This window comes from Lithobates pipiens, unplaced genomic scaffold (genome assembly GCF_037356315.1).
Source record: "Lithobates pipiens isolate NorthernLeopardFrog02 unplaced genomic scaffold, aLitPip1_a1.2 Scaffold_3, whole genome shotgun sequence".
Classification (NCBI taxonomy): domain Eukaryota; kingdom Metazoa; phylum Chordata; class Amphibia; order Anura; family Ranidae; genus Lithobates; species Lithobates pipiens.
Genome location: NW_027507790.1, coordinates 190,129,539 through 190,143,245, shown reverse-complemented (window position 1 = coordinate 190,143,245; position 13,707 = coordinate 190,129,539). Strand labels below are relative to the sequence as shown.

General features: G+C 43.3%; 1 protein-coding gene across 1 annotated transcript in view; it reads right to left on the bottom strand.

Annotated features, from left to right (window-relative positions):
* Nucleotides 1–13,707, bottom strand: part of PPWD1 (peptidylprolyl isomerase domain and WD repeat containing 1) — a 64,818-nt gene that overhangs the window by 14,149 nt on the left and 36,962 nt on the right. The window contains exons 6-7 of the mRNA XM_077462634.1: nucleotides 13,377–13,567; nucleotides 7,962–8,151 (exon numbers count right to left, since the gene is read on the bottom strand). Of these exons, the coding sequence (XP_077318760.1) occupies nucleotides 7,962–8,151; nucleotides 13,377–13,567 (381 nt within the window). The remainder of the gene's footprint in view (nucleotides 1–7,961; nucleotides 8,152–13,376; nucleotides 13,568–13,707) is intronic.

Sequence of the window (13,707 nt, the reverse complement as noted above, 5' to 3'; positions counted from 1 at the left end):
GACCATCTCCTGTAATATGTCTGCGCTCTCTGACCATCTCCTGTAATATGTCTGAATGGAATATACACCAAATGGAAATGTTGCGAATACTATTAGCAGTGTGTTTAAGTTTAAGAGATTGCAGACATGATACAAGAGATGGTCAGAGACTACAGGCTGCATTTTTCTTGAGCATTTCTTGCACTAAAGGTGTGAATAATGGGCAATAATAAATTCATATTAATTTAAATTGATGATATCAATAAAAAGTTGAATATAGTACAATTGGAAAAAAATGTATATATATTTTTTAAAAACTGTCATTTTCTGTTTCGGATAAGTGAATCCGGCATTTTCGGTACCAAAATTTCAATTTGGTGCACTCCTACTTATGACTTTACCTCAGCAAACCACAGGGAAGGGGAGAAGGGAACACACAATAGCTCATCCAATTTAGTCCAGATTGAAAGGGATTGTTTAGTGGCATAGACAGGCGCCTTCCCTATATAACAATCTGTTAATACCGTCAGCCGAAGGTATCCAACACTGTCGGTTAGATCTGTCCGGGGTGATAATCCTCTGAGTACACAAGCATATAGAAAGAAAAAACGGGAAAAAAATTCCCAAAGGTACGCTTCAGTAAGGAAAAAAACGGGTTAGACTAAATATCTTTAATGATTAACTACATTAACAAAATTAGAAAACAATTATATACACCCAATTTCAACACACTTAGTTAAAATTAAGACAAAATGTCCTAATGGGACACAGGTGGCCACCACTCACAATCGTACACACCTCTCATACACCATAGACTTGAGATCTCCCTTAAAAATTATCTTAACGATCTCGGTAGTCAGAAAGTCCAATTCAAAAAATGAAAATTATGCACAAAAAGTTTGAAAAAAATATATGAGATTAAATCATCAACATCGTTAAATTGATGATGTACTGCTTTCGTTCTTTGACCTTACCTCACCTTGTATGATCTCAGTTTTTTTAGCAAGCAGTGAAAAATGAATCAGGAAAAGAATGAAGGAAGGGAGGGTAGTCTGTCTTCTGTACTCTACTCTAACATATGGAGTTTTAAGGAGAGTCAAAACTCCTTTTATCCTAAATCGTACAGTACATTACATAAGCTTGATATTCATAGATTCTAGGACCTCCCAAGCAATGAATAAGAAGGGAGAGCAGCAACAAGGCAAACAGAACTGTGCAAATAGGCCCAACAACGTGTTATTACAAAAGGTCAACAGACCTAACTGCTGCTGCTGCTGCTAGAACCATGTTGCCAAAAGCTGCAGCCACCAAATTTGTGTGTCCAGCTGTTAGAACTTGGAGAAGGTATAAACTGAAGACCAGGTTGTTGCCTTGCAAAGCTGTGCAAAGTAGACTTGACGTTGCAATGGCCAGGAAACACCCATTGATCTGGTGGTGGGAGCACATAAGTGTGTTGGAGGAGTCTTCTCCTTTACAGTGTAAGCTCTTGAGATGGGTAATCTTGCCCACCTGGCAAAAGTGGATTACGAGGCAGGATGTCCTTTGCGTGTCCCTGAAAAGAAGAAAAAAAAAAAAAAAAAAGGAGAGAATGTATCCTTCTTATAAGGTGGTGCTTTATAAACGGTTAGCTTTGGCAAGGTCCAGACAATGAATTGCTTAGAGATGCAAAGAGGGAAGAACTATGTCTTCATTAAGGTGAAAACTAGATAGAACCTTAGAAGAAAAAGGTGGTTTCCTAGAGCATTTCTGATGGGTTGAAAGGGTGGTTTCTGTAGGACAGAGAAAACCAAAGATCAAGGATGCACAGGGTGTGAAAAAGGAGATCCAATTTATAAAGCACCTCATATAAAAAGTTTTTTTTTTTTTTACAAGGGAAAATATTAAAGACCTTTATTCAAGGAACTGCAGATGTAGGTTTTTGGAATAAGATGGACAAGGCTGAGGCCCGTTCAAGGTTATGAGTCCACACCAATTCTACCCACGATTCCAATACGCAGCAAAAACGCACTATGCATGGTTGGGTGCCATTCATCCTGAATGTAACTCCTAATGGGGTGCGATTTTGCTGCAAGAATCGTGCCTGGCTAAGGGCCAATATTTGGTCTCTGAGCTTCTTTGCTGTGACAAACGCACATAGGGCCGCAGAGTGCAGACTATTTAAGTGAATTAACTACCCTATACGCGATACGTGGAATTGCACCAAATTTGCGCTCACAAAATTACGAGCAGAAATGCTCGTTCCTGCTATCCAATACGTGAACGGCCTAAGAGTATTTATGGCAAAATTTTGGTCAAGTTCAGATTGTTGGAAAGCCAGAGAAATCTCTTTAATTGAAATGAAATGGTGTTCACACCAGACAAAGAAGGATGATGGTAAATGTTTCATAAGTGGCCCTTCTGACTTTGAGCAATGTGGGAATGACAAAACCTGAGGAACCACTGTCCCTCAAGACCTGCATTTCAACAACCATGCGGTTATAGCTAGTGACTGAGATGCAGGATGGAACAGGGGAAGCTGAAATAGGAGGTCTGGTCTGTTTGGAAGAGGCCTCCTAGAAGTTTGAGTATGTATGTGGACCAGATTCCAGATTTTCCTGGTCCAGGTTAGTGCATTTTGCTCTATTTAATTCTCTATTTTGCGGAGCAGTCAAAGTCGAATCTGCAAAGGAGAAAAGACATATGAACTGGAATGGGGTCTAAGCAACTATCAAGAGCATGCAATGCCAGTTCCAATGACTAACCCCTGGCACCCCCCCCCCCTTTGTGGCTGAGATAGGAGACAGCCATGGCATTGTCCAATTGTACCCTGATTGGGTGACCGAGCAGTAGGGGGGGGGGGGGGGGGGTTCAGTGATTCAGAGCTAGTCTTTATTGCTCTGAGCTAAAAAGGATTTGGTAGGGAGTTTTGTTTCCTTTGGTAAACCAGTTCCCTGAAATGCGAGAGATTGGAACATTCTTCCCCAGCCTGTGAGGCTGGCATCTGTTATCACTTTCCATGGTGTGATAGAAAAAAAAACTTTCACATTGTCAAGGCTGGATTGGAAATCACCAAGCTAGAAAGGTCCTTGCTTGGCCGGGGAGGTTCATTGGGAGGTTGAGAGAAGGAGCGCGCATGTTCCAGGTCAACAAGATAATCCATTGGAGATACCTTGAATGCAACTAAGTGAAGTGTACAGACTAAAATAAGGATATAATGAGGCCCAGAACCCTCATAGAATATCAACGGGGGATCGTAATATCTAAGCAAGAGATATTAAAGCGGATTTCCACCCAAAAGTGTAACTTCTGCTCATTTGTCTCCTCTACTCCTCCGGTGTTACAATTGGCACCTTTCAGGGGGGAGGGGGACAAGATAACTTTGACAGGTATCCCGTTTCCACTTCCAGGAGTCTGGGCCGCGGCCCATGAAATCACAGCGGGGGCTCCCTCCTCCTCCCTCTTCCGCCTCTCCCTGTTGCCAGGCCAGTAGGAGAGAGGAGCGGGTCTTTGCGCATTAGGGTTCCTGCCGGGAAGCCGTAAGGCTACACTGCCGGGTACCCTCACCCGCAATGGCAGCACCCGACAGCTAATGGAAACATCAGCTGCAGTGCCAACACCTCAGGACAGGTACGTGATTGTTAAAAGCCAGCAACTGCAGTATGTGTAGCTGCTGGCTTTTAAATTTTTTCTTTTTTTTGGGTGGAACACCGCTTTAAGGAATTTTGTTATTTTGGAAGAAACACTTTGGCCTGGGCTGTGTCCACAATGAGGCCTAAGTATTATAGGTGAAGGGAAGGTTGGAGGACTTACTTTTGAAACCAAAGGCCTAAAGCATCTGACTAGTCCTTTGGATGTTTGCAGATAGCTGAAGGGGAGAGGAGTTCTTCAGAAGGTCATTTAAGTACCCTGTTACCTGAATGCCCTGAGTTCAAGGCAAAAAAAGGTGCAAGCCCCACCCTCGCTCTCTACTCATCAGCTGTGGTTGACAGCAATAGAAGTCAATGACTCCTTCTGCTGTCTCTGAGCCAATGGGAGAGAGCCTATGCTCTTGTGCACATCGCTGGACTGAGATCGGGCTTAGGCAAGTATAAGGGGGGGCTGGGGGATCTGAATGCAGAAGGCTTTTTATCTTAATGCAGAGAATACATTAAAGGGGTTGTAAAGGCAGAAAGCCTTGTGTGCACCAGCCCCCCAACACTTACCTGAGGTCCCTCTCTGTCCAGCGATGTTCATTAGTGTCTCAGCCGTCTGAAATTCCTGATTGGCTGAGACACAGCAGCTGTGCCATTGGCTGCCACTTCTGTCAAAGTCAGCTAGCCAATCAGGGGAGAGAGGGGGGCGGGGCACCGTGTCTGAATGGACACAGGGAAGTGTGACTTAACTTGGATACCCCCATAGCAAGCTGCTTGTCTTGGGGGCACTGAATAGAAGGGAGTGGCCAAGATCACAGAAGAGGGACCCAAGAAGTGGAGGATCTGAGCTGCTCTGTGTAAATACACTGCAATACGGCAGGCAAGTATAACATGTTTATTATTTTTATAGGAAAAAAAAAAAAAAAAAAAGACTTTACAATCACTTTAAAAAGGTAAAAAACCTTCTGTCTTGAGAACCACTTTAAAAGGCTTCAACAAAGCTCCCTGAAACTGAAGTGTACATGTAAGCAATTATATCTGGAAGATAGGACTGTGTTAGAAACCCATTTCTTTTTTGAATGCTCTCTGGTTTCATGCTGCAGAATACACAATCTTCTGCGAGTTCCAGAAACGTTTCATTTCATAACAAAAAGACAAAATTTGAGCACAGTCTTTTGCAAAGCAAAGAGGATCCCCTCCAACTTCTCCTGTAGGAGGCAGATCCCTTCCCTTCTCTGCTACAATAGTGTCTAGAAGTGAGGAAGGAGGTGCCGAGCATCTATTCAGGGTTCACTTCCTGATTCTGAGCCACCAGGTTTCCCAGCAATGCCCAGGCATAAAAAGGAATACACCACTTCTGGTTCTACTGCGCGCACTACGAACAGGAAATGGAATCCCCTCGTAAATACAGGGAAGGAGGAAGGCACCATTTCTTCTAAACAGAGGCCAGGTTCAGCAACCTCCAGATCTTGAAAACTGTTCTTGCCTATGCCTACATTGTAGGCAGAGGGAAACATTCCAGGCTATTCATCATATGCCCAGAATAAACCAACCTGAGGCAAGATCTGCAGCATTCCCAAATCAGAACACTAAAAACATACGGCCAGGTCTACTTGGAGTATTACCGGGGGGGTGAGGGGTTAAAACCCTCTGCCAAGAGTGCCTGGTCACCAAAATAGTAAACATGGCCTGTTAAGACATCATCTCTCATCCTATGCAGGCAGGGACAGGACAACACTTATGATGTAAGAGTGGACGATTCTCTCTACTAGTTTCCTGTCCCATTTAGATGGGAGGAGCAGACTCTCAGTTGACTGTCGCAGAGTTGAAGGGGACAAATACATGTGCATGAAGGATATTAGGAAACGCAAAAGTGGTTTATCCCTCCTGTGTAACAAGGAGAAAGAGGTCAATCACATACACAGGTTGCGAATGAATAAAAAGTAAACAATTACTAATAACTTGCATCTACAAAATCGCTTGGTAGTTGCACACTCCATTCACAAGGGTCAACATTTAGAGAAGTACTCCATCATACCACTGTTGTACAGATATTCCAGTTATCTGACATTAGACCCCTTTCACACCACACCGCCCATAGCGTGGGCGGTAAAACGGCGTTTTACTGCCGGATTTGCGGCTCTTTTACCCCCCACTAGCGGCCGAGAAAGGGTTAAAACCGCCAGCAATACGCCGCAATAGTGGCGTTTTGCCGGCAGTATTACAGCGCTGGTCCATTGATTTCAATGGGGAGCAGCGGTAAACACACCGCTCCTTCACCGCTCCAAAGAAGCTGCTGGCAGGACTTTTCCCTGATGTCCTGCCAGCGCACCGCTGTCTAACCTGTCCCTTTCTAAGCTGTAACAAACCTGGCTGATCCCACCTGTTCCTATGCTCCCCTATGTAAACTGACTACGAAAATCATAGTGGTTGATCCATGATTACCATGGTTAGTTTACATGCCTCTGTCATCCCGCTGCTCTCCCCTTTCCCCCTCCCTCCCTGCCTGTCAGCTCCTGTGAGTGTTTGTGTATGAGCCATCTCTTCAGCCCCTCCCCTCCTGCTGCTATTAGTAGCAGGCAGTAAAGTGAAATAAAACACTCCTGCCAGCCCCTCTGTTCTACTAAGTGATCCTGATCTCCGACCACTCTCCTTCCCCGATCGAAGAGGGCTATAGTGGGAGGAGCTAGGCAGATAGCACAGCGGTCACATGACCTTCTGGCTGACGTCACAGGGGGATCTAAGGCCCTCCCGCTCCAGCCATTGGATCGGGGGAAGAGAGTGGCCGGAGGCCACGTGACCAGTCAGAATTGATCTGAAAAGGGGTATTTACAGGGACAATTTTGAAAAAACATGTACACAACGTAGGATCACTTAGTAGAACAGGGGGCTGGGCAGGAATAGTTATTTAATTTTACAACTACTTTAAAGCGGTTGTATACCCTTATTTTTACCTACAGGTAAGCCTATAATAAGGCTTACCTGTAGGCAAAATTATTATCTCCTGAGCCTTTACGGTTTAGGGGATATTCACTTTGCATGCAGATGCTGACGTCAGCGGCGAATGAGCTGTGAATGCCCGGCTGAAGGCCTTACAGGGGTTTTTTTTGTTTTGTTTTTTACATGTACGTGTATACAACCGCTTTAAGCTTTGGGGGAAAAAAAAAAAAAAAAACCTGAAAAGCCGATTGGCTTCTATACAGAGCTGCACCCGATTTTGCACTCTCCACTTTTAGTAAATCAACCCCATTATGCCTACTGTGGGCCAAATTATATATACTAAAGGCTGCACATACTTAATTCCAGAAAAAAATTAAAATGAATAACACTATAGTAAAAATTACAACTTACAGTGTTTCTTCTGAGGAAAGGGAGACATAAAACATTTCCTTAATGATTTAACTGTAAAATTAAAATATGTATGGGTTTTTATTTTTATTCATAGTTACCTAGGTAGATGCAGCATTGGTCTGATGCTGCATCTGTCTCCCCTTCGGCTCCAACACTGAGAACACTCGCTCACTGGATCGCTGAGCTGTGGAGCAGCCGTTTCAGGTTCTCAGGAGCTCGCAGAGGCTGAGCCGGGTGTCAGTCCAGGGATCTAGGCAGATCCTGACTCAATGGTCATGATGACACTGAGCCTGGACCGACTCTGATGTCAGAAGAGCAGACTTTAGCCTGCTCTCTGCTAAAAATGGGCCACAGAAGTGCAGAACAAACTGCACTCCTGTGATCCATAGGAGAAGTACAGCCAAACGAACTTTGGCTGTACTTCTCCTTTAAGTAAGGAAGTGTAACTTATGAATTGGAAAACAGCTGGGAATGTGTTTTCTTTTTTTTTTATACTGAAAATCACTGAGTACTGCAAAGAAGGAGCAAAAGGGCAGCATGCGGACCATAAAAAAAAATCTAAGTTTAAAATGTCTGCTCTACAGACTAATGCATGAAAATATCAGAAGATCAGCAGTTCTCGAAGATGCCAAAAATCATTTCTTGCTCAGAGACAATCACCTCATGCATTTCCCTATGCTTTACACTTGACTGAATCTGCATGCTTTATATACAAAAGCATGTTCATTTTTATTTTTTATTTTACTAACAAAAGCTAAAAAGTTTCACTGTTGGAAAAAAAACAAAGGGAAACAACTGTCAAGCATTTCTTTTGAAATGCTGGTTTAATCCCCAATAGTTTGACATAAGTGAATGTGAGCTGGTGATTATTTCACCACCTTGTGATTGAGATGCGGCTAAACTCCGATCTCTAATCTGGTTTTACAGCATTGCCGAGCTGATGGAAGTTTCATCCAAGAGCTACAATGGCTTTTAAATACATCAAATGGCATAAAAGTTTACTATGCAGATTACACCAACCATGTAAAAGCGATTCTTTTTGAAAGAGGTGCATACGATGGTGGGATCAGGCTGGATATTCAGAAGGGCGGGATTATCTGAAGCCTTCATCTCTATAGTGGTAGCAGCACGGTGCTTTTTAGCTGCCCCCTGGAAGAGCGCAAGCTGCATCGCCCTGATGTTTTCCTGTTTGCCAAGGATCCGCACACACCTGCAATAGAAGTAAAGAGATTGTTATAGCGGAGACAGAAAGGCCTGACCCTCTGCTGACTCAGAAAAATGAAAGTGATTTTACAGTAGCACAAACTAATCCCCAGCTAATCCTTGAATAATGAACATTACACGTTGCTCAGGAAGTCTCAGGATACTCTTAATGTCTGGCCTCTGGCAATATACTGCATTTCCCCTTGTAAAGAACACATGGATCTTTTTCTTAATGCTAATATACTGTTTTATGCTCCTCGGGGCTTCAACTGTTGCCAGGAAGAGAGAGAGAGAGAGAGAGAGAAAAAGAGAGCGAGCCTTAACTTGCTTTGTAGTGTACAGCAAAAGGAAAAAAAAATCAAGTTATTTTCTACTTTATAGTTGGCAAGGAAAATATATTTAATAAAAGTTCTGTAACTGTCGTCACTGAAAAGCTCTGATGTTTTAATTGCCCAATTAACTAGGTGTGCTCTTTGAATATGGCCAAGATCAGAAATGAAGACAGTAGCCGAGACGACTAAATTGTAGAAAGCCATTTATGCTTTGGATCCTGTATACGCCATGGATCAGTAAAACAAAATGGGCCCCCAAAATGGGGCTGCAGGTCAGTAAAAGTGATTTTCATATTTTAAGATCCTGCTGAAAAGAACATCCGGGGGAAAAAAATAAAAATGAAAACCCCAGCAAAGCTACTGGAGTCCAGAAAACATTTTGCCAACACTTAGTGCCGCAGCATAAACCCTCTGCTATATATGGTCTAATTAACAACTCTCTACAGCCTTGACCTTTCTGAAAAAAAAAAAAAAAGACACACTAATACAGCAAAAGTCATCAGGGTGCCCAAGCCTGATTAGCAGTCACAAATAAAATAGCTTTTAGTCCTAAATCAAAGAGATGTTAAAAAACAAAAAACAAACACACACACACACACACACACACACACGCTGAAAAGGTCTAACCCCAGCAAATGAAAGTATAATGTTCTAAGCATAAATTTACTAACAGGTAAAGGAATTTAGAAATTTACACTTTCAAACTCACCACAGTCCCTTGTCTATTTTTTATTTTTTTTGTAAAAAAATTTTTTTTCACATTTTAATATAGCAGAAATCAACTGTTCTCAAATAAGGACAACCTTGTGTGGCATGTTCTTGAAATCACTTACTACTACCAAACTGTTAAACGTTTTGGCAAGTTTACAAGAAAAAGTAGATTTGTGAATATTGTGCACCCTCAGCTATAAGAAAACATGGATGAACCCCCCCCCCCAGCATCTTCAAAACAATCATCTGAATGGTCTTGCGAGACTACAATGTACCATGACCGACCATCCATTCTATCCAGAGGCTGCAGTACTGGCATAATGGTAGCATGCTTATTCACTACCCATGCAACGGTTTGCAGTGGACACTCAGGGCGCTTTCAAAGAAAGATTTAAAGTGACCTATGCTATTCCTTTTATCTCATCCAACAGAGCCTGTTGTTGAAAGCTCTTTATTGCTCCCTTTTTTTAATCTCTAGATAGCAGCTGTGAAAACGTATGTCAAAAACAAATCTACTTTACCTTTAGAAAGTCAGATGTAAAAAGCTGGAGAGTGTGGCCTTGTGTAGTAAGTCTGCTAAGATACAATGACGATATGTTTACTTATGACTGGCTGAAATTATTTCTATTTCCCGACAGCTCGCAGTCATAGCATAATTTGGACAAGACAAATGTTGCCAAGCACGCTTTTTTGGTGCTATACTATAATAAAATATAAGGATTTTACAGGTAAACCAAAAATCCTAATCTTGGAATACATTACAGTACACAGAGGCATTTATAGTCATGAATTCATAACTACTTTGGTTATGCTGCTACCTTCAAGTGAGTGGACACTGGCCAAGAAATAAATATGAAGTTTTTGTAGCAAGCAATCTGCAAGAAATCTTTGTCCTGTAATGTACTAAAAATTCTTAAAATCACAGGACACAAGTTAATATTTATGACTACATGCAATGTCCCAAAGCAGTGAACTACACAAGGCCACGTACTAATGTACTGGGTTGGTGAGCGGTGTCCATTCTTTCCATTCAAAATTTCTCTACACCCCTGAATGGTGCACGGCGCCTGCTCCTTTCACTGCATTCAACAGGGAGATCTCTCTCGGCTTAGAGCGGCACTGCAAGTTTCATGATAGGGCTCTGAAATAGCAAATAGCATGGCCAAGGTCAAGGATCTGTGCCATGACAGTACTTAAAACCAGTAACACCTTCACACCAGACTCAAGCAAAGCCAAGAAACATCCTTATCCCTAAGGACTTGGGCTTCAACGGGCATGCTATTAACACCAGTGACTGTAAAGTAAGAGTGGAGGGATTGGATGCCGTTTCAGCAAATCTGATCAATTTGGAAGAGCCCAGTTTGTCTGCCAAGAGATTAATGTCTGTTTACTACATCCATCTTGTCCAGGCAGGCATCATTAGAATCACTAGAATGCCCCCAATTTATATCTTTTGCAATAAGCAAGAAAGAAGCTGCAGTGGAGGGCATAGATCAGGAAAAACGAATCCCAAGGAGTCACCCAGGGCATCGACTGCAGTCACTTGACAATACTTGTCACAGTACACTTCTGTTCAGTTTGATGTTGAATCTGGACATCAAGAGTCCACATCTGGCATCCTCCGCTTCAAACAAATTATTATTATTAACGATTTATATAGTGCCAACAGTTTACACAGCGCTTTACAATGTATAGGGGAGACAACACAATTGCAGTACAATACAAAAGGTACAGGAGGGCCCTGCTCTTAGAGCTTACATTCTAAAGGGAGGGGGTGGTGGTACAAAAGGTAATAGCTGCAGAGAATGATTTGATTGGGGCGGCTCGGGGACATTTAGGTGGGTGTGGGATAGGCTTCCCTGAATAAATGAGTTTTCAGGGAACTCTTAAAAGGTGGACAGGGTAGGGGCTGAGCGGACATACTGGGGCAGGGAGTTCCAGAGGATGGGAGAGGCTCTGGAGAAGTCTTGAAGGTGAGCATGAGAGGAGGTAACAAGGGAGCTAGAAAGCAGGAGGTCGGAGGAGCAGAGGGGGCGATTTGGGCGATATCGGCAGATGAGGTTGGTGATGTAGATAGGGGCGAGGTTGTGGATTGCTTTGTATGTTATGGTTAGCATTTAGAATTTTACACGGTGGGGTAGGGGAAGCCAGTGAAGGGATTGGCAGAGAGGGGCAGCAGTCACGGAACAATTAGTGAAGTGTATTAGTCTAGCAGCAGCATTCATAATAGACGGGGGATAGCCTGCTTAAGGGTAGGCCATTAAGGAGAGAGTTTAAGTAGTCAAGGCGGGAAATAACCAAGCAGTGAACGAGTTGCTTTGTGGTGTCATTAGTCAGGAAGGGTCGAATTCTGGAGATGTTGCGGAGGTGAAGGCGGCAGGATTTAGCCAGTGATTGGATATGGGGGCTGAAGGAGAGGTCAGAGTCAAGGATTACACCCAGGACTCTAGCATGAGTGGAGGGACCAATGGTTGTGTTGTTGATATTAATGGTGAAGTCACGGGGGGGGGTCGTGAAGGAGGAAATATAACAAGCTCAGTTTTAGAAAGATTGAGTCTAAGGAAGTGGTGTGACATCCATACTGATAGGTCATTCAGTAAGTTGGAGATCTGTGAGGAGATTGAGGGGGTGAGTTGAGGAGTGGAGAGATAGATCTGGGTGTCGTCGGCATAGAGGTGGTATTGGAAACCATGGGAGCTTATCAACTGGCCCAGGGAAGAGGTATAGAGTGAGAATAGGAGGGGCCCAAGGACAGAACCTTGGGGTACCCCAACAGAAAAGAGGAAGGGGAGCAGAGGAGATTGAGTTGTAAGACACTGAAAGTGTGCTGAGATAGGTAGGAGGAAAACCAGGATAAAGCAGAATCACAGAGTCCAAGGGAGCGTAATTTGCTGAGGAGGAGCAGGTGGACAACTGTGTCAAAGGCAACAAATCTCTGTGAAAACTTCCGGGAGAAAATCAGCCTGACAAACTTCATCAGGAATGGTGGAGAGGGCCAGAACAAAGTTCTGCACAAGAAAAGATCAGGTCTGCTTCTCTCCAAGCAGTGTAACTTCTTTTCCCTACTTGACAGCTGATATATTACACAGCCATGGTACGAGAAGCTCCGGAATGTAGACAGATCAATATAGGATGGCCAGCCAAACAGACCAGAGCATTGATCGGCAACTTCTGAATCTCTGGCAATCATTCCCTGAACCAAGAGGCTCTCCAGAACACCTCCCTAGCTCAACAGGTTGGCATTCGTCATCAAGAGCTTACATTTCATGGGAAGAGATTTTTCAGGTATCCAGCATGTGTGCCCAAAGTTGACCTGGACATGCGAGTAAGATGCATAAGTAGATCCAAGGACTCCTAAGATCTGTCTCAAACTGACAGAATAATGAACTTCAGAGCTCTGTAGTGAAATTGGGCATAAGGAACTGGATTTAAAAGGGGCTACCATTTTCACCAGCCCCTGGAGGCAGGTCTAAATGGAGGAACTTCTTCAATGACCTCATGGACTCTACCTCTGCGCTCTATGGGACAGGGATATTTCCTGTGGCAGCAGCACCTTTACCTGCTCTGTGTCAAGTACTAAGCCTAAGTACTCCACACATTATGTCAGAAGTCAATTTCTGGGAGTTCAGCACCGAGCTGATCCTCTCCAGGCCTTCTCTAGTACCATCTGCTGGATGTAATTTTCTGAGTTGATTGCTCCCCGAGCAGCAGATTGTCCAGATAACCCACAATGAGAATACCTGGAGTCTTCAACAATCCCCCCCAGAAATGACGCCAACACCTTGGTAAACATTCTTGGTGCTAAACAAATTTCTAAAGCTAGTATTTCCCCTGCCGTCCAAATCCTATCAATCCTTAAGAATAAAATCATCTCTTTATACTTACCTGACATCTGTTCTGAGCTCACTCACCTCTGGTCCTGGCAAAACCCAGAACCAGACTTACAGATAAGGTTTTCTACCAAAGCAGGTAATCACTTCCTGTGCATGTTGCCTGCAAGGCCGGAGTACAGCTTTGGAACTTGATCTTCACACAGTCAGGACTGATGTCAGGGAAGTAAATTGGAGGGGGGGGAGGGGGGTAGTCAGGGGGGTATTTTCTATTTTTCTTAGGAAAGTTAGAAAGCAGAGGGTGGGAAATAAGCAAGTTTCTAAAAAAGCTATTAGTCACTTTCTACATTACAACTCACCTGTTTGTTTCTACATTAATCACTTTAATACCAAGCATTGTCCCATACAACACAAAATGGCCCGTCTCATCGAAAATTATGTTCATTAGTTTAATGGCATCTACTTTCTCCAACTCTCTCTCTACAGCCATGCGCCTCCCAAACTCCATGTCTGGTAGCTGTTGTCTCATCTGCTGCAACTCTGTAAACATCTGTAAAGAGAAGATCACAATCAAGGATGGAATCAATGTACCTATTGTAACTGCAAATGTAAGAAAGACCAGCACCATGTTGGCTACTGTATTGTGTTGAGTCCTCATTTTAAGTTTCTGCCAGGGCCCAAAAAAAAAAA